Source organism: Ochotona curzoniae, unplaced genomic scaffold (assembly GCF_017591425.1).
Source record: "Ochotona curzoniae isolate NIBS_2020 unplaced genomic scaffold, NIBS_Ocur_1.0 contig_2688, whole genome shotgun sequence".
Classification (NCBI taxonomy): Eukaryota; Metazoa; Chordata; class Mammalia; order Lagomorpha; family Ochotonidae; genus Ochotona; species Ochotona curzoniae.
In genome coordinates this window covers 5,653,749-5,673,651 of record NW_024465553.1, presented here as the reverse complement: position 1 = coordinate 5,673,651, position 19,903 = coordinate 5,653,749, and the positions used below count along the sequence as shown (strand labels likewise).

Here is a 19,903-nt window from a genome sequence, read left to right as displayed (position 1 = left end):
TTTGAGCCATTGCTATTTAAATGCACGTCCTGTTCCGATTTCTCTCTCTTGACTCATGTTAGATCCTCTGTCATTATCCCTCAGGCCAGTGTTTTAAAGCCTATGCCCCTCTGTGGCTGGCGCAGTGGTATAGTATGCAAATTCTCCAGTCTGTGGTGCTGGCATCCCATATGGGCACTGGTTCATGTCCACTTCTCATCCAGCTCTGCCAGCTAGGGCCTGGAAAAGCAGTGGAGGATGGTGCAAAGCATTAGACCCCTGCACCCATGTGGGAGACCTAGAGGAGGCTCCTAGCTCCTGGCTTTGGATTGGCCCAACTCCTGCCGCCACTGCTGTGACAATTTGGAGAGTGATCCATGGATAGGAGACCTCTCATATTCTCTCTCTCCTTGCAGCTCTGACTTTCAAGTAAAAATATGTACATCTTTGAAAAATAAGTGAAAACTTCAAAAAGCAATAGCACCCATGTTGAAGTGAGTCATGTCTGTTGCGCCATCTTCGGTGTCACCAGGTCTTTCTCTGTCCCCTCCATTTGTCTGCTGAGCCTCTCTAGGGGCTTACATCTTCCATGTGGTACTTGTTGCTTCTCAGATTTTCATGTGGTCCATTTACATGTTGTGTATCTTTATTCCTCTACTGAGAATCCATGTGCTGTGAGATTGAAGACTAGTGGAAATCCTCTGGAGGCAAGGTGCATCCTAGGGCTAAGTTAGGGTTCACAGTGTCAGTGTTGGAAGGGGTTGAGAAGAAGAACTCAAGACATTTTTAGGACTGAATGACCTAAACACAAGGCAGAAATCAGGCTGATTTTACCACAGGAATTAGTAAGCAGGGACTTAAAGGTGACTGTAGTTAATAGGATGAAGCTAGTAGGGGAAAAGCTGGAGCAAACAGACGATTCCTTGCTAAGCCCACCTAAACGTTTCTAATTTATGCGTTTATATAATCCAGACCTTTGTGGAAATTCTCTGCCTTGTCAATTTTCTCTTTTTTCCATGAGCTGTTGTAAGAATGTTCCCCATTTGCATCCATGTCACTTATGGCAGATTTGATCAGAATATATTTTATCCACCAATTTTTTTTTAACCTGAGGGAAAATGGGCCTCCAAATTTTGGTGATGTTATATTTTACCATAGTAGAGCTGGTTTAGTTTGGGAAAATTCATCGAGTTAAAACACTTACAAAATTTCTTTTTTATATATTTTATATCAGTAAGACACAAATCCAATACACTGTTTTCTCTTTTCACAGAAAAATAGCATTTTGCCTTTTACCAAGCAGAAATCAAAATAACCAGTGGCAACAAAATATTTTTCTGACGAGAATCAGTGAACAGAACTTAAAGGCCCTCTGTGACAGAGATACCACATTTGTTGTTTTAGTCTGACCCATCCCCTGCACTGTCCTGCAGCTTTTCAAAGAGCACAGGCCTGGACCCAGTGTGAATTCTCTGGACGCTGCTGTGGAAAGGCATACTTTCTTCTGACAATTTTTGTGAATCATACTTGTATTTATTTCTAAAGCTTAGCATAATGTCTCATTGGAACAGTTTCCTGAATCTGTTTCCTAAATACTAAGCTGATATTCTAATAACAGGAGCAGTTGGAAAAGGAGAAGCAACAGAATGATGGAAGGCCCATGAGTGATCAAATCTTTGAAAAGAAACGTAAGTAACTTTCCTCTGCTTTTACCACTTACTTCTATTAATTAATGCTTCCCCTTAGTATTCTCAAAGACCATGCTGAGTTTGTAATTTGGTATTTAAAATTGCTTAATTTTCAAATTGCTTCACTTTCTTTATGTTTCCAAGGTTGTTTTTGAGGATTGTGTGGTACACGTGTTGGGGATGGGGAGGGTCAGAGCTTTCAGAAGGAAAACTTAGTGTGTAAGGGCAGCGGGAGCCAGTGGAGTGGGCCAGTGTGTAGCAGCGACTGAAATATGGGCACAAGGTAAGGCTGTCTGCAGTGCTGAGGCAGGGAGAGGTGTTCTCAGCATTGCGGTGGATTTCTTTGCACATGAATAGGGACTCAGAGAAAATGACCCTTCCTAAAACAGAGTCTATTTTAGGTAGAGACACTAAAACACCCATGCCAAATCTGCCCAAGAGCATCCCAGTTTCCGTGCCTGGACCTTCTTCTGGCAACCCATCAACAAGTAAGAGCTTCTTTTCATGTCTTACCAGCACTTCAGCCAAAGCCTGCTCCGTTACCAGACGTCTCTGGGGCCCTTTACCAGAGTTTTGCGGGTTCTTAATGGACCGTGTGGTGAGATGCCAGGCAGCTCCCATCAGGAAGGGATGGTGCACCCAGACCTGCCTCTGCCAGGCTCACCATGGTGGTGGTTGGGGAGCATGGGATGAATGAACCAAACAACTGCACGTTCTCATTTTCTTTCTTTTGCTTCTCTAGGCAAAGAAATCAAGAAATCCAAATTGATTCGAAGCCAGTCTTTTAATAATCAAGCTTTTCAGGCAAAATATGGCAGCTTAGACAAGTGTGCTAGGTATGATCTGTCAGCTTTTTAACTAAATTTTTAATTTTGCAATCAAACTTTGTTATGTGAAATAGTTACATAGTTATCAAATTTAGAATTAATGTTGAGTTTTGTGAGAGGGTGATAATTTGTCATTCTCTTTTCTTGTAAAGCTTTGTTTTTAAAAAAGAGATATGGTTTGCATAACAATTGGTGGCCTGGCATTCTTGGAAGCACAGTGCCTACACTGTCTCGCACAGAGTCCGCGTGTCATCCTGTGGGGAGGGCCACGGGCCCAACTCCGCTTCGCTGCTAGGGGAACGCACCCGTGCTCAGAGGGTGTGGGCAGCTTCTATGTTGGTCGCATAGAGTACAGCTGCCCCTGGCACATTCACGTGGCCAAGTGGTCACAGCAGAATTCTCGCAACAATGAAGATCTGCTGAGCATCGAAGGAAAAACCGTAATTCTGATGACATGAAAACTCTAGGAAACGCTTTTACGTTCTAGACATATGAAGTGTCTTGAGGCATGGCGTGAAAAGACAAGGGAGGAGAAAAAGAGCAAGCATGTTCTCTAGACGGGGAAGGCGGCTTTTACTGAGACTCATGTGCCAAGTATCAGACAGGCAGCACCCAGAGGGTACCAAGTACCAGACGGGAGGCATCCAGAGGGTGCCGGGTACCAGATGGGCGGCATCCAGAGGGTGCCGGGTACCAGACGGGCGGCATCCAGAGGGTGCCGGGTACCAGACGGGCGGCATCCAGAGGGTGCTGGGTACCAGACGGGCGGCATCCAGAGGGTGCCGGGTACCAGACGGGCAGCATCCAGAAGAGCTTGTTCTTGGTGTTCATCTAAGTTGTGTTCTTTTCCAGTAAGAGTTCCCCAGCAGCATACACACCTTCTGCCTCAGGGCTAGCAAAAACTGCTATACTTTCCTTAACTGGTAAGTAACAAAAACAAAACAAACAAAAGTCACTGAACTTAATAAAATAAGATTTTGTAAAAACGGCCTATTTACTCATAGAATCAGTGGTTCTCTCCACACCAAATTTGTCAGATCTCTGTGAAATTACACTTTTTCTTAGAGAAAATGTTTGATGATAGTGCTTTGTCTTCACTGTGTTAACAACCAGAATTTAATCATTTGGAAAGAGCTAAAAGACAAAATGATGGGACGGGGTTTTTCATAGTCTGAGGGCCTGTTGAGTAATAGAAAGTTTTCACCATAAGTTTTAAGAATGTGAAAAGCAGCAGGGGTTTGGTGTTACATATTGGAAAATTTGTTCCAGGGGCCAACAAGCTGTGAAGTGACAGAGAGTGAATAAGCTTTGTCCTCCTGGTCTTCATCCCTGCCCAGGCTGTTACAGTTACTCACATGTACTGTGGAGGGGTCCAGGGCCACAGGTGGGGAGCAGCCAGTGGGTGTGGCCACCCTCTGGCAGGACGCAGTTGCTAACCTGCAGCTAGGGGAAGTGGCTCCCTGTGACAGGACATAATTTCCACAATCAGGTGGCAGGGAGGACTTTCCTGCAGGCTGGGTTCTACTGAGTAGACCAGAGGACTCTACTAGGAATGTTGCTAAAACATTTACCAGTGGCTCTATTTTTAACTTTCTGCTTTGGGAATATTAGTTGAGAAATGATAATATCGATCCATGGTAATTTAAAAATATGTATAAAGGAATCTGATATAAGATCTGAATATTTCAAGAGCTTAGTTTCTTTTTCCTTTGTTAGGTTACATTTTGAGTATTGTTATCTTCCCCTTATTAATTACTTTGTTGTTTTTATTATTATCAAAAAATACATTTATATATTTGGCCATACTGTAAACAGGATTTCCAAAATAATCTTTTTCCAAATTTCCAAAATTATTTTCCAGAATAATCTTTCTAAAATGAAATCACGGCCATCCACGTACAGTATGTGCACTAGCTCTACAAAGCAGACTAATATTATAAGACATCTAACATGACAAGATAAAGCATAGTGAGACAGCAACAAAGCTGTTGAACCAGAGTCAAGATGTAGTTAGGACAAAAATACAAAAACTGTTTATTTGATCTCAACAAAGGAATGAATTTTTAGGAAGGACTAAGGAACATTCAGCATTTGAGATCTTTGATACAGAGTTCTTTTAAAAATTGTAAGTGTATATGGAGAATGAGTTGCAGTCAGCTCAACTTGGTGCTAATGCACATATAATTATAGCTGCCAGTAACTTTGGCATATTCATTCAGTACCAGACAAATGAAAGCGATGGAGTCTTGATGTATGCAATATGAATGAACCTCTAAGTAATTATACAGAATGAAGGAAGACTGCTAAAAAAGAGCATATGCTTGTATCATTCATTTACCTAAAATTCTAGAAAATGCAAATTAGCTTATAATGATAGGAACAAGCAGATGGCTTGGAGAAGGTGGGAGGGGACAGGAGAGGTCAGGGGTTGTGAGGACTTGTTAGATGGTGATAGGTCCCTTCCTGGGAGCTGTGCTGATGGCTTCACAGGGTTGACAGTTTTCAAAGCCTTAATTCTGGGCAGTTTCCTCTGTACGAATTAGTCTGTCACAGAAGATTTTCAGGGAGAAGCACTTGGCTGTCATTAATCTTTTCCTTCTTCAGTTAGCATCTTGGCGTTCCTGCCAGGTCTGACTACTTGCTTTTCTTCCAGATGATTCATTCCGGACTCGTAATGCCAGTACTGTTCCAAGTTCCTTTTCTCCTAATCCTCCCCTACCAAGTACCTCCCGTGGGACAGCTAACCCGGTTGACCCAAAGAGCACTGGAAGTAAAGACACGCAGGCGCGGAAGGCCACCTTGTAAGTAGTGAGGTGCTGGTGCCCCTCCTTTTGCTCAGTGTGCTTGCCTTCCCGTGAGAGTCTGAAGCCAGGGGCTGTCACGGGCCGGTAGGATAGTTTATATAGCACGCTCTGATGTTAGGGAATCAGCATGAAACCTTTCACTGGCTCCCACTAATATGTGAGATGTGCTTTGTTCTCTTGGGAAGTACTTGTCTGCAGGCAGAGACTCTATCTCTGTAAAGATGCTGCTTATCGTGACGTCCCTTCAAACACCAGGCTTGAACATGGTGTCTAACTACCCACGACTCAGAAACATGGGTACAGCTGTGTCTCTTGAGACTCCAGCTTCGGGTGCTACATACTGAGGTGATTTACAGCAAAACCTTGCGTCACTTTGAGTTGAGGATCTGGGGGACCTCTGTCCTTGTCTTCTTCCTGTCTTCCTTTACACATGTTGTTTGCTTCTTGTTGGGATTGAAGCATGTGGTTTTGCTTAAAGAGCACCGTGAGAGACTCTACATGAGTGATTGACCTATGAAGACACCTGTAGTGACAGGCTTGCTCCTTCATGTAGGACACTGCATCTTCTGACCAAACAGAATAAAAATTCAGATTTTTCTTTTAATCCTATCTCACTGCATGAACATTTTCAAATAAATTTGCTCATATGTATTTTTTTATTGGAACTTCATATAAGTACCCAATTGAATTGTGATTCTCGGTTTTAATTTGCCACTGCAGGTGTGCAAGCATAGACAGGTATCTTCCAGATTTAGGGATATGCTTCTTGAAGAAAGAGTGGACTGCATTATGGGGAAAAAGTAGCAGTAACAGAATAAAGCTTGGTAACCGCATAGGGCATGCTTTTCCTTCGTGTTAAATATTGGAACAGGAAGCCAGAACAGGGAGAGCATGCTGTGCTGGAAGCGGCAGCCAGGGCAGCTTGTCCAGAGACAGGCAATGGGGTCCAGAGACCGAGCCTGGAAGTTTGGAAAGATCTGAGCCTGCCGAGAGCCTTCTGTTAGAGTGTGAACAGAGCAGGGCACAGAGGTCCTGGAGGGGTGCCCGAGGTGGGTACTGCTAGGTCTCCTTTCCTCACACAGATACTGCTGTGGTGGTTATTCTACGAAGTTCCGTGTTCTGAGGACTTGGCAGTGGTCTCTGGGGAGCTCCGAGCTTGATCCTCGGGCCCCCCTTTCAGCAGCCGCTGAGGAGCGGCTGTCCTTCAGTTCAGCACTGGGGCCTCGTGTGTGCACCCAGCTCAAGGTTTCTCTTCTGAGATGTGGATATGTGGGGCTCCCCATCCTGAGCGCCCCCTCTGCTGCCTGGAACCCTGCTGCTCTCAGAGCCTTGCCCTGCCATGTCTTCGTTGAAGAATGTAGTTTGTAGCTTCAGAAGCATTCCCTTCTCTGCTTACTCTCTTGATCTGTTTTCATTGTTGAAGATGGGTTTCCTTTTTATGTTACTTCATGTGTTTTAAAAGCTAGAGAGGCAGGGAGGGAGAGGGATCGGGAGAGCTCCTATCTACTGCTTCAGTGTCTCGGCAGCTGGAACCAGGAGGGTGTCTGTCCCTCGCACCCCCCACATTTTTTTAATTTATTTTTAAGACAAGATTTTTCTTTCTCAATATAAATATGTAATCTGAGGGGTATGTGTAATTGATGGTTGAAAAATGAATCTAGACCTGCTCTGATAGCAAATCGCCCCTGGCTTGCTTCTTATTTTGTGAGTATTCCACAGACCCTGTGGTTCGTCCCTGGGACTGGAGATGCCAGTGCCTGACCACATGTCCCTCTGCTGCGGCTCTCATCCCATCCCTTCTGAGTGTGCCCTGCCCCTGAGCCGTGAGAAACGGCCTTTTGTTGTGCAAAGCCTTCTCCGCAGTTCCCAGGCATGCCATGTCCAGGTGAAAATGTCCAATCTTACACAAATCAGTTTCTGATGTGATTTCAGAGAGTATCATGTTAGTTGTTGCTAATCAGAGAAATTGTGTGCAGTGCATCCTGCAGCTTTGGAGAAAGACACGTCTGGTACTTACAAGTAAATGCTGGGGTCTTCAGGAAGAACGGGTGGATATCACTTATCAGCTCTCTAGGATTGGACAGCTATGTAGCTTAGGCCTGTGTCATTTCTGTTATGGTTATAAAGAGTTAAAATTGTAGGAAAATTGTGTGAATTAAATGATAAGGAGCACACAGGCTTTTTGGTAATTCAAGGTCATTTCATGTTGTTTTCATGTATAATTTATTTTTTCCTCGATCATCATTGTTAGATATTAGATTTCTTCAAAGCATATGTCTGTGCTTATTTACTTTGTAAACATTAAATGTGTAAAATTTATTGTTTTGTTTTCTTTTTTCTTTCTCTTTTCCTCTGTCCCCTCCCCCACCAATTCTTTCCATATTTCTCCATTTTCTTGTTCTTTCTCTTCCTCCTCCCACAATGTCTGTCCTTCCTTCCTGAAGAAAATCCAGAAAATCCAACCCTTAGATCAGCTGCTCGATGAAGGAGGTGAAGCCAAGAGCTGACGAGGTGACTGAAGGACTAAAACAGAAATGACGCGGGGCCCTCTGTTTTCTTGTTCTTTATTTTCTTTAACATTTCTTTCTTCCTTTTTTTTTTAATGAATGGGAAAAGAATGGCATCTGATGTTAAACTTTCCATATTTGAGATTAGATTCCCTAGGAGGTGTAATATATATTTCTCAAAAAATAATGTGGTTACAGAATCCCCACGTCAGAGTGAAGTGCAGTGTGAAACCGTTTCAAGTATGTGCTTAATACGGCGGCAGAAGAGACGAGTGGTCTGCCTATGCAGGAAACCAGCCAGTTAACAACAGTCCTGTAGTTTTTGCCTTTTTACGATTGTATAAAAGTCCCAGTTAGCTGAAATTACTGTGACAGGATAATCATTTGAAGGGGGTCTTGGCACGGAGGAGGTCAGAAAGGTACTGTGTTCTCTCAGGACCCTCCAAGCCCACTGGGAAAGTCCTCCCTAAAAAGGGTGCAAGCGATGCATGTGGTATGATCAGCCCTGCCATTGTCATGACCTATTGTACCTGGCCATTCCCAAATTTGAATTTGACAATGAAAATTCTACCAGGATTTCTGAAAACTTTGAGCTATAAATACCTTAAAAATGATAGTCGGGTGATTTTCTTTATTTCTTAGAATTTATTTTATAAATAATTTGTTTGCACTTTAGGTTGTATTTGTCCTCATTTAATTTAAAATGATGTGTCTAGTTTGAATCAGCTGTTATTCCAAGCCATCATGCTTAAGCTATGTCAACAGCATTTATTTGTATTAATACAAATATGTCCATTACAATTTGCCTGTGGAACATATGCAGTTCTTAATTTTAAAAATGTCAGTTCTTGAGAATACTGTATGAAGCTATTGTCAGCTTCTATATTTTAAGATGCAATCAGCATATATCTATATTGGTATTAGAAAATATTTGTTTTTTTAAATATACTGATGTATGATAAAGATGTTCTAATTTGTGAATGCATATGCGTGTGTGGTTACTTTTTATAATGTGAAATAATAAATAATGAATTTAAGCAAAATAAAACATAGGTCAATGAGATACCTGTGCTGGTGAAAAAAGTTTTAAACACTTTCTTGCAGTTTTTATTCTGTAACTGGTGAGTAAAGCAGTTCCTTTGTAAGTACTGAGTAAGAGAAGCGTCACAGTGCCTGCTGGAAATGACTCAGGATACAGCGTTCAGTACGAGACTTCCCTAAGCTGTTTCTTTCCCCTTCTCCTTCCACATAGGCTCTTTGTGGCTATCTTAAATTATTCTTAATATACTTCCTCAAAGGACAGACAGGTAAATGGAATTGTTCAACTCATTCTGTCAGTTGTGAAAATCCAGTAGACAGGAGAAGCATCATGAGCTGCCTAAAGGAACCCAGTTCATTCTTTGTGGATTTTGTGGCACTGTTTGGATCATGTATCCCAGCAGCCTCCGTGTGGTGGAATCTGGCATGTTAGATCTGTGTGCGATGGCACATAGGAGGCCTCCTAAGTTCTCCCCCGTTGACTCACAGTACTGACTCTCTTACTTTCCCGTCACCTGTTAAGTAACACCCTCAGTAGTTAGAAGCTTTTATTTTCCCATGATGCACTGGGAGATGGTGAAAGTTACTTGGGGAAACCTACCTGATGCTTATGAAAAATCAGGTGTGCAGAGACTTGTGTGATGGTCTTATTCCAGGCGCTGGCTTACCAGTAAAACCAGCTGGCAGAGTTCCTCTGGAAGCTTTTTTTTTTTTTCCCACAAAACATAATTTCTAGGATTTTTGAAATACTTATTAAAATTATTCTTCCAAGAGCATACATGTCTAATTAATAGAAACTGGGGATAGCTATGAAGTTCCACCCATGCTGTCAACTCACATCAGAAACTAGACTGCCAGTCTTTCAGGATTTTCCAGTTTAACAGCTTATCAGATGGATCCTTTAATGTTTGGGTGATAACGATCTCTCTCCATCTGGAGCCACAAGCAGACTTCGCCTTCATTTTTCTGTGAATGATTAAAACTTTGCATAGTTAAGTTTAGAATTTCAGTAAATCAAAACCAGGCCCAGAGAGCTCAGATTTATGGCGGAAGTGGATGCAGGGCAAAAAGCAAGGCATGTGCAGAAATTTTCTCCTGTGACCTCACGCACATTTCAAAGATGCTTTCTCTCTCTGAACTTGGGCATTGTGTTCTGAAAGGGTGAGCCGTTGGGCAATGTCTGAACAAACTGAAATGGTCTCTTCAGCTTGAGTGGAATTTTATAACAAGATGAATCTAGTCACCTGCTCCCAGTTGCCCCGGCATGATTCTGTGCGTGTATGGATGAGTGTGTCTGTGTAGTCGTAACTTCTAACACGTGACACTCGGGCCTCATGCAGTGTTCAGATCCCACACCCTCAGCTGGAACTCTGACTCATGTATGTGAGAGAGATCAACTGCGTCATCCTTCTGCATTTTTTCCATCATTGGCGTGTACCTGGGAAAATGTGAAACCCAGTATCTTGGGAACTTGAAGAGAATGTGAGGACATGCTAAATCTCTCTTCAAGAAGAGGCCCACGGAGTAGTGTGAGATGGAGTCGTCATGCTGTGGCTTTGCGTGCTTGGTGCTGCGTGCCTTTCCATCACGAGCCTCGTCATAACTGGGTCTGGCCCTGCTTCATTTAAGGGACATCAGGTTCTCCTAGACTTTGTTCCTGAGATTTTACCTTTTCTAAGTGGGGAATTTAGAACCTCTTTTATTCCTTTTTCCACTGTTTTTTCACAAATATATGACAAACACAGCAAGCCACTGATGTTGTCATGTGGAGTTCACTTCTCCCCCCAGGAGCTGAGGATGGGCTGGCCCTTCATGGGCATCAGTGGTTGTCATGTGGAGTTCTCTCCCCCCCCCCCAGGAGCTGAGGATGGGCTGCCCCTTCATGGGCATCAGTGGTTGTCTTGGAGAGAATGCAGGAGGGAATTAACGTCAAGTATTCAAGTGAACTAATCAATAAGTGATGTTAAGTACACTTAGTAGCTTGATCAGAATCTAATTAGGCATGCAGTCTACACACTTGACCTCCCAGGACCAGTTAGTTCTCATGATTCTCTGAGTTCACTCCTAATTCCTTGTCTCTGTGTCAGAAATCAGCTGCCCAAGGATGTTTCAGGTGCATTTGCTGCTTTTCCATGGGATGAGATGCATGTTAAATTCTGTGTAACCGAGATGGTTGGGAGAGCGATGCTGCCTGTGTAAGAATATGCCATTGGCTGTCTCAGACAAGGTGAAGGATGAGAGAAGCGAGCCTTGGGGAGCAACTTTTTCTAGACTTCTTTCCCAGCTGGCAAAAGTCAGATCCACTTGAAGTCCCCGGGAGCAGCATGAGAGCAAGATAATGTCACAGTCCCCTTTCCCTGCCTTGTTCTAAACTTGCACATTATTCACTCTGCTTCCCTGAGGTTACCCTCACCTAGAGAAGCCTTCTCATGGTGCTGTGTACTGGCAGCAGGGTCCCCTCTGGCTGCCACTTTGTCTAGCATGCATCCAGGCACCCATGGAGCGCAGCAGAAATGGCCTGCAGGGTCAGCCACTGCTTGGGCAGGGTTCTGAGAGAAGCAGCCCCCTCAGTGCAGAGGAGGCCTCCGGCATGTGGGCACATGACTGCACCTGGATGGCGGCCCTGGGGGTGGCCTGGAGGTGACTCCCCTGCCCGCTGGGGCTTTACACATCTCGTGGTGGCAGCTCTCTTGCCAGTGGCTTCCACATCACACCCAGTGCTGCTCTAGACGGGCTGGGCCACGAGGAACTGGGATCGGGAGTCAGGTGATGTTTGTTGTCTGGCCTCTGTCACTGTGACCTGGATCAAGCAACTCTCTATTTCATTCTCATCTCCTTTATACAGGTCATAGCGACTTCTGCTCTATCCGATGCACATGTTAGATAGCAGTGTGCCAAACACCACCGGACAGCGTATGTTTGCTATGTCATTTAGCCTCCTAACTATGCAGCAGGTGGGAGTGTCCCCGTTTTCCGTGCTAAGGATCCAAGGGCAGAAATGTCACTTGTCTCAGGTCACAAAAGTGGAGAATAGAAGAGCTTTGATGCAGCCCTACCCTCAGAGAATGCACATGTGTCTGGAGCATTTCTGATGCTGACACCTCCCTCAGAGGTTGAAAGAGGGTGGTGCAATCTAGAAACTCTAAGGACTCCAAACCCATGGGGCTGCACGGCTGGGCCTTAAGGGAACCTGACCAGCCCTTCTCGGTACCTGATTCCATCTGTGGGTGGAACCTGGTGAGGGATGCCTAGAAAATCTCCAAGCACTAGGCCCATGCTGGCCAAATGGGAGGGGAGGAAGAGTGAGTTGGTGGTGGTGAAGGTAGAGGGGATTGGCTTGGGGTGATTAGAGTGTCTTTGAACAGAGTGGGATCTGCGAGAGTTAATCAGCTTTGGGGTCAAGCTCATCAAAGAGCTTGGTTCTCTCTGACTTCTCTTAATGCAATGATTGATGCATGCTTTGGTGTGTGAGGTATTGCGAGCACCCATAGGCAGGTGTACACATTGTCCAAATAGCTCTTGGTGAGACTGATCAAGATCTCCAGCCTCAGAATCCTCGCCCCTGGTGCAGCCTGGAGTGGCTTAAAAAGCACCAGCAAGGGAGGGAGGCTTGGATGGGTTCTTGGCCTGTGGGTGGAGCAGCTGTCAAGCTGGGGGCTTCTGCCTGCCCTCTGGTATCCAGCACTGAGCCTGCCATGGCCAAGGACACACCAAGCAGGGAGAAGACTGCATTGCTGTGGCACCTCTTGGAGACACCACGTCCATCTGCCAACAGGCACACATTTGCACAGCCACCCACAGCTGCCCTAACCATGTCCCCCAGTTACTTACACAAGCTCATAGACAATGATAGGGGCAGCTAGCCAAGTCAGTGAGCCTGTTGGTTACCATGACATCAGTTGGCATGGAGATGCAGAGATGCGACAGAAAGATAAGGAAATTTGATAAACTTTACCCCTCAGCCCTGTCCTCCCAACCGTCCACATTGCACCAGTCACCCAGGTGTGGGGACCTGCTGTGGCTGAACTCAGCCCCAGCAAGACCTGCAACAAGCAGTGTCCCATTGGGTTCCAGAGCAGGTCAGCCTCCATCCCCTAGCCCCTCCAGGCCTGGATGGCTCATAGTCTCTGATTTCCTATCTGTTCTGATCTCTCCCAGAGGGGCAAGGACAGGTCTCTTTCTCCAGGAGCTGGAGGCAACAAAGAGGGTGGGTTGGAGTCAGAAGGTACATTTTCCACAAACTTTTGGAAATACTCTTATATTTGGGAACACACACATCCAATACTAAGATGTGAATTGTTTTTAGCAGGGAGGAACCAGAGTAGAGGAGCTGATAATGCCATGTTGTTTGCCTTGTAAAAATGAGCACCATAAAAACCATACTACCAAAGCAAAACCCAACCGATTGAATTCTATCACCTGCCAAGCAGACAGTGTAACAAGTGCCATGAGGGCTGGGATCTTACGGGAGCCAAGACATCATGACCTGAAGGTCTGTGTCCTCCCATCCCCCCTAAATCCTCCACTGACACTCAACCCCCAGATGAAAACATGAACAGGTGGGAGGTCATGAGGCCACAGTGGAGGCTGGTGACAGATTTTGTGCCCTCATCGAAGAGTCCTGTCCAGATCTGAACTTTATTTGATGTGTGACAACACACCAAGGAGTCAACTGCATGAAAGCCAGCAAGCGGACTGTCATCAGAACCTGGCCAGGCAGGTGCCCTCTGGGCTTCCAACTTCCTCAATGGTGAGACACTAATCCCTGTTGTCTATCAGCTACCTCACCTGTGGGATTTGTTACAATAACCTGGAGAGTCTGAGACACAGGGTCTGGGGGTTTGTCCTCCGTGTCCCCATGTCTTCTCCTTCTGCTGTACTTGCGGGCAGACTCACAGTGATGGGTATTTATTACAAGATGCACAGAGGTGGGCAACTCTGGCTTGTGGGAGGAAAACTGAGAGAAATTGGCAGAAACCTCCCACTTCTGCAGGTGTCCAAAGTCAGATGGAGCAGTGGCCCCAGGCTGGACCCGTCCTTAGGCTGGGCTCACAATCTTGCCCAGGAACAGGCTACTCCAGGTGAAGTGGTCGAAGATCATGATGAGGAAGGGCCGGTTGAAGCTGATGGTGAGGGGTTCAGAAACAAGCTGCAGAGTCCTTCCAGGGCTGACAGCAGCCTCTGCTCCCTTCTCGTCCAGTTGTAGAACAGCTTTATGGACCACCTGTTAGGAGTGCACCAGGGATGATGGTGGGCACCTCTGCATGTCAGGCACTTCCCATGGCAAAGGATTGCTTACATCCTTTGCTTGATGGATGGGGAAGCTGAGGCTCAGAGAGTCCCTTGCTGCCTCCTTATCTAACCAGCAGCCCCAGGTGTAGAGCACAGCTCTAGTGCCCTCCAGAACTCAGCTGCATCTTTGTTACCTCCTTCCAGAAAAGGCAGGATGAGCACACATGCAGAGCTTAAGGCTCCATGGATTCAACTCGGCTTCTGGATCCCAGGTTAGTAGAGGGCGACTTCATCCCCCACAGCCCCCACCTTTCACTCTGCTAGGGAGATACCGGGATGGGATTTATGTAAGGCGCCCCTGTTCTGTCCAGCAAAGCCCACTAGCTAACAGGTGAATTTTTCTTGATGTATCCCCTGGTTGGTTTCAAAATGAGAAGAAATTTTGAAATGAATAAAAGATCTGATGGCTCACACAGAAGCCTTTGGCAACTTGCTACCTGGCTAATGAAGGAGCCGGTGATATCTGGTGTTATAGCTGCAGCTGAGGGCAGTTCTGCCTCGTGACAGTAAGCAGTTGCGAGTCAAGAGATGTGAGGTTCAATGCCACCTCACCCTTTATCAGCTCAGTGAGCACTGGTGAGCTCTTTGTGCTTCTGTATGGGAGGTCCCCCTTGGCGAAACTGGACAATACCCACAAACCAGCCTGTTTACACAGCCCCACATGGGTCCCAGAGACAGAGGGGCACCCAAGTCATGAAGGGAGACCCAGAACTCAGCACAGCTGCTGGCAGGAGGCGGCGCTGTGTCCGAGTGTTTGGAATCAATGAAAGATGCAACATCAAGCTGACAGCAAGGGTGAGGGGTGCATTGGCTAGAAGGCTCAGTGTGAGCCCAGTTGGACAGTTACCATGTTCTCTCGTCCTTCTGGCCAGGGACTGTTTGCACTTTGCCCCGAAACCACAGGGCCCTTTGGTGGGGAGCAGGGCTGGCAGGTGCCTGGGCTGTGACTGCCACCCTTGTTGATAGCTTCTTGGGTGATCAGGGGACAACATACTATTTTGCCAAGCCTCTCTACCCTGTTGTGTGATGAAGGGCCTGGGCAGACCCTGGGCTCTTAGCCTCAGAACTAGGGAGCTGTACATGAATGGACTCAGCATTGGCTGTTATCTTTTCATGGTGAAATTTGGAGGCAAAAAATAAAGCTGGGTTCGCCAGATGCTTACCTCTGATACCTTCAGCTGGGCCTCTTTGGCAAGGTTGGAGAAATTCGCCCGGTTGGTGAACAGGTCTGAGATGCCCATGGCTGCCAGCACACCTCTGAGCTTGTGGTCCCCGGTTATGGAGGCCTTCGGGATGTACAGGTGCACCCAGCTGCATGGGACCGGCAGGTGGACTCAGTCCCGGGGCCACTGGGATCCTTCCTGCCCCCACCCTCTTACATTGATGTATTCCTGGACCCAGGGGAGGGGATGGGCAGGAGGCAGCCCGCAGACAGCTTCCTCTTCAGGCTAACAAGCTGATTCTACCTGTGACACAGCTGGACCAAGGGGGCATTCAGGGTTGATGGTGCCCCCAGAGACCAGTCAGCCCCCACCAGCAGCAGAGGAGTGGAAGGAGTAGCTGGCCAGCCTGGCGGACACCACTGCATTCTGTGAGCCATGTACCCTTGTGAACAAGGTAGTGGGTCACGGCAGCTCAGGGCCTCTGGGGCTAAGCTCTGGGATCCCGCAGGAAATTAGCATATGCTTGGGCTGATGCAGCTGGCACCTGGCTCGGGCTAGCACCAATGTTTTTCTAGAAAGGTGAAGGGGGTGGACTCCACAGCTGGGCTGGGAATCTACACTTGACACCAGATGAAGAGTTTTGTTCTTAAACATCCCAGAAGGAGCGAGAGTGCCTGGAACTGAAGCCGAGGGGACGGCAGGAGGGCCAGCCGCCCTTCCATTTCTGAAGTCACATGAATTGAGAAGCTGCCGCAGCTGCCCAGGCTTACCTGCTGGTTAGGAGGTTGGACCACCGCTGAATGGTGTCCCGGCTCAGGGCAGCGATCACCGTGTCCATCTTGCCTTCATCAGGAAGGATGAAGAATGCGGTGCCATTGCCCATGTAGTCCAGCTGGACCAGCTGGCAGGGCAGCACTGAGTCGTGCAGGTACTTGATGGTGCTGGACTGGAACATCATGGGCACCAGCACTGTGGTCGTCTCATTCACATAAAAGTTCTTTTCCCTGGTGCCTTCCTGGTCAAAGGAGTGTGCCCATGTGCCTGTGAGGGAAAGCAGGACATAGCCTGGTAGGGCAGGTGACCTCATGCTGGGGGTGGGGAGAGGTGCAGCAGGGTGCCAGGCGTAGCTGGTAACCAGGCAGGTCCTGCATTGAGTGCCAGGGTTTTCCAGGAAGAAGGGAAAGCTCCCAGAGGCGGCAAGGGGGAAGCTGGGTCATGGCTCTGGAACAAGATTTGGCAGTTTTGGCTGCCAAACCCTAGGTCCCTGGTCAGGGGCAGGGAGGGGCAATTTGGGGGCTGGAGCATTCCGTCCACCTCCACCTGGTGGCCTGGCAGGCCCAGTGGAAATTGCTCACTCCCCTGACTTCCATGGTCCTGCCTTCCAAGTTCCATGTCCCAATATAGAGTCGGAGTGAGATTTCAGGATGCCCTAGCGGAAGCCAGGATTTCCCCTACAACTCAGCTCACCTGACCTTGAGCCCAGAAGCCCCTGTGAGGCTGTTGCCAGGTGGCCAGGACAGAGCTTCTGGGAGACCCTTGTCTAGGCAACTTCTACACTGTCAGTGTAAGAACCCCTGTCCTGTCCACTGATTGTGGGGAAGGGCTGAAGGAAGTCCAGAAGCGGGCTGAGGGCCTCAGCAGCTGCAAACACTTTCACCCTTGGTGCCTGCAGGTCCTGAGCGTGAACTCCCTGCCTGCCTCTGCCTCCTCACGGCACATGAGCTGGAGTCACTTGCAAGTTATCCATTGCTTTTCTAGGCTACAAACAGGGAGCAGGATTGGAATTAGAGCAGCCGGGACTTGAACCGGTGCCTATATGGGATGCCAGCTCAGGCAAATTAGCAATTTGAGCTATTGTGCCCACCCCAAATGAGCTCAGCATAAAACAAGGCATAGCATAGTTAGCAACCACTCCAGGACACCTGCTTGAACATTCTTAGGAATATGGTGGCGGAGAAATGGAAGCATTTAGGGGAGGGGAGGGAGTTGGGGAGAGCAAAGCTGATTCCCCTGGACAATCTTTTAGCAAGATTTTAGTGTTCTGTTAAAAAAGAGTTGTTGAGACAATCCACTAAGGAATGAACCCTCGGGCTGTCACTGGTGAAGTGTGTTAAACTGCTGCTTGTGTTGCCAGCATCCCATGTTGGGGTGCTGATTGAGTGCTGGCTACTCTACTTTTAATCCAGCCCCCTACTAATGCACCTAGACAGGCAGATGAAGATGTCCTAAGTGCTTAGCCCCTGCAGCCATAAGGGAGACTAGGAAGGAACTCTAGGGAGCTACTGCCACCACCTGGGGAGCAGGACAGCATGTGGAAAAATCTCTCCCTTTCTGTCACTTTGCCTTTCAAATATATGTACTTAAATAAGAAACATGCCAGGGCCATGATGCTACATGTTCTAACTCCAGGGACTGTAGTGGTATCACTCCTGGCTTGCGGGAAGTATTGCTATTTCCCCCAGTTGAACCAAGGCCTTGCTGCAGAGTTCTGTGGTTCCACAGATCTGTGTGCAGCGAGGTCCCTCCCCGCTGCCAGTGACTGGTCCCATGTTCAGATCTGCCAAGTTTCTTTGGTCTGACAGAGACCTGCTGTGGTGCTGAGAGGGCTAAGAAAATGTGTGCAGAGCCACACCTGCCTTCCCCTGTGCCGCCAGCCTGCCTAGCAGGGCATAGACCTCCCTCATTCTCAGCAGGCTCACTCTCTCCTGTCCCCTGATCCTGGGACACAAGGCTATGCTGCCAAAACCTCTGGAACCCATCCTGGGCTCCTGCCAGGCACCAAGCACCATGCAAAGGTCCTGGGCCCTCAGAGGGACACGGATGCTGGAAATAAGAGTATGAAGTTAACACACCTTCCCAGAGGGCAGTCTCTGCTGGGGGAGCCCAGCCTGGTGCCAGAGATGGGTAAGGTAGAGAAGCACTAACAGGTGCTAGGAGGACCCGGGGGGTGGGGAGCTGCAGGAGGGCAGGTGGTGGGGGTAGCCAGATCCTGGGTGGCCCTAGTGACACTGGAGGGTGGTGGTAGTACTGGTGGGTGTGGTGGTTGGCATAGCGGTTAAGCCATCTGCTGGAGTGTCCAATAGTCCATGATGGAGTGAATAGGATTGAGTCCTGGCCATGTTACGGATTTCTGCATCTGGATAACATACTCTGGGAGGTAACAGGTGAGGGCCCAAGTAACTGGGTCCCATCACTCACCACAGAAGGCTTAGATTATGTACTAGACTTTCGGCTGTTGTAGATGGCTTGTTGTAGACATCAAGCTGTTGTAGATTTTGGGGGAATGAACCAGTGGATGTCTGCTGTCTCTCTCTCTGTCTTTCAAACAAAATTGCTTTTAAAAACACAAATTCTAGGGCTTTCAGTAGGTCTGGGGTGAGTGGGACTGCAGTTGGATGGGACAGAGTCTGGTCGGAGCTGAGTGGGACATCTCGGGCAGCGTGTGCCCCGTGGATGCAAGCAGAGCTTGCAGGTTCTTGGCTGTGTGTCTAGTCTCTGGGGCCATGAGCCAGTGCCTTGTCAATATTCTAGACCATAAGGCAGCCAGACTGGCCACAGTGATGGGGCAGGCCTTGAGCCAACCTACTAGGATATGGGCAAAGCCCTGGGCATCATTTTGCTTTTTATGAACTTTAGCAATTCCACCCTCCTGGCAGGACCATGGTGAAGACCAAGTCTCCCATATGTGAAACTGAAACCCCAGCTGGAGTATGTGCCATGGGTATGGACAGCTGGTGCTACCCTTGGCAATGGTGGAGGGGTCCCGGCAGAGCAGAGAGGGCAGGGCTACCTTTGAAGAAGATATAGTTGACCAGAATGAGGGTGGCTGGGCTCTCCACGCCCGAGAACAGGTGCACAATCTTCCCCTGTGTCTTATTCTCTATGTATTTGTTGATCTGCCTGCTGGCTCCATCCCAGTCCTGGAAATCTGTGGCCAAGGACTTGGACTCATAGTAAAGCTTGATATTTGCTGAGAATGACTCCAGCAGCTCCAGGCTGTGGTCAAGGAACAAGGCATTGCCAAGGGTCATGTCCAAGCTGGTACCCAACTCCCCAAGGAGACGGTGGAGGTGCTGGAAGCCCTGGTGGATTTCAGCCTCAGGGGTGTCAGTGAGGTTGAAGCCCAGGCCCTGGAGAAGCTGGGTCCGGGTGTGGCCAGAGGCGCCCAGGGACAGCATGGCCAAGGCCATGGAGATGCTCACGGGAGAGATGAACATGTTCTTGTCTGGAGCTGAGGCCACGAGCTGCCGGAAGAGACTGAAGGCGAAGTCTACGTTGGCTGGAGCCAGGCCCCGGTGCGGGCTCCTGGTACAGATGCCGTCATCTGGGGGGTCCTCAGCCTGAGTGGTCCAGAGGCCACTTGTTAACAGCCAGAGGAGACAGGTGTATGTGGCAAGAGGCATTGTCCAGTGTGGCCAGGCCCTGCCAAATCAGAAATACTTGTTAGGAGACGTGGTAGCCCCTGATTCAATGGGAGCTGGTGTCCTAGGAGGCTGGCAAGAAACCCCCCTGAAGTGCCTTGCTCCAGGGCCAAGCCCAGCTGGGACAGCCTCAGTGTCCTCATTTAAGGACCCGCTGTGACCAATTGCCTACTAGACACCCAGT

General features: G+C 47.9%; 2 protein-coding genes across 2 annotated transcripts in view; one reads left to right on the top strand and one right to left on the bottom strand.

Annotated features, from left to right (window-relative positions):
• PPP4R4 (protein phosphatase 4 regulatory subunit 4) overlaps positions 1–8,419 on the top strand; it is a 72,016-nt gene extending 63,597 nt beyond the window's left edge. Inside the window, exons 20-25 of the mRNA XM_040975571.1 lie at positions 1,598–1,667; positions 2,069–2,155; positions 2,410–2,503; positions 3,347–3,417; positions 5,148–5,295; positions 7,743–8,419. Of these exons, the coding sequence (XP_040831505.1) occupies positions 1,598–1,667; positions 2,069–2,155; positions 2,410–2,503; positions 3,347–3,417; positions 5,148–5,295; positions 7,743–7,767 (495 nt within the window). The 3' untranslated portion in view covers positions 7,768–8,419. The remainder of the gene's footprint in view (positions 1–1,597; positions 1,668–2,068; positions 2,156–2,409; positions 2,504–3,346; positions 3,418–5,147; positions 5,296–7,742) is intronic.
• A 4,672-nt stretch (positions 8,420–13,091) lies between these two features.
• On the bottom strand, positions 13,092–19,701 carry LOC121153109 (corticosteroid-binding globulin-like). The gene is made up of 4 exons (XM_040975570.1): positions 19,089–19,701; positions 16,069–16,339; positions 15,299–15,446; positions 13,092–14,067 (listed from the first exon to the last, which is right to left on the bottom strand). Exons 1-4 carry the CDS (start codon positions 19,699–19,701, stop codon positions 13,882–13,884), a joined length of 1,218 nt encoding a protein of 405 aa, XP_040831504.1. The 3' UTR covers positions 13,092–13,881.
• Positions 19,702–19,903: the final 202 nt, after the last annotated feature.

Coding starts and splice junctions, on each gene's coding strand:
- LOC121153109 (XM_040975570.1), bottom strand. CDS start 19,701: ATGCCTCTTGCCACATACACCTGTCTCCTCTGGCTGTTAACAAGTGGC. Junction 15,447..16,068: donor TCCAACCTCCTAACCAGCAG/GTAAGCCTGGGC, acceptor GGTCCCATGCAG/CTGGGTGCACCTGTACATCC. Junction 14,068..15,298: donor CCCAGCTGAAGGTATCAGAG/GTAAGCATCTGG, acceptor CACTCCTAACAG/GTGGTCCATAAAGCTGTTCT.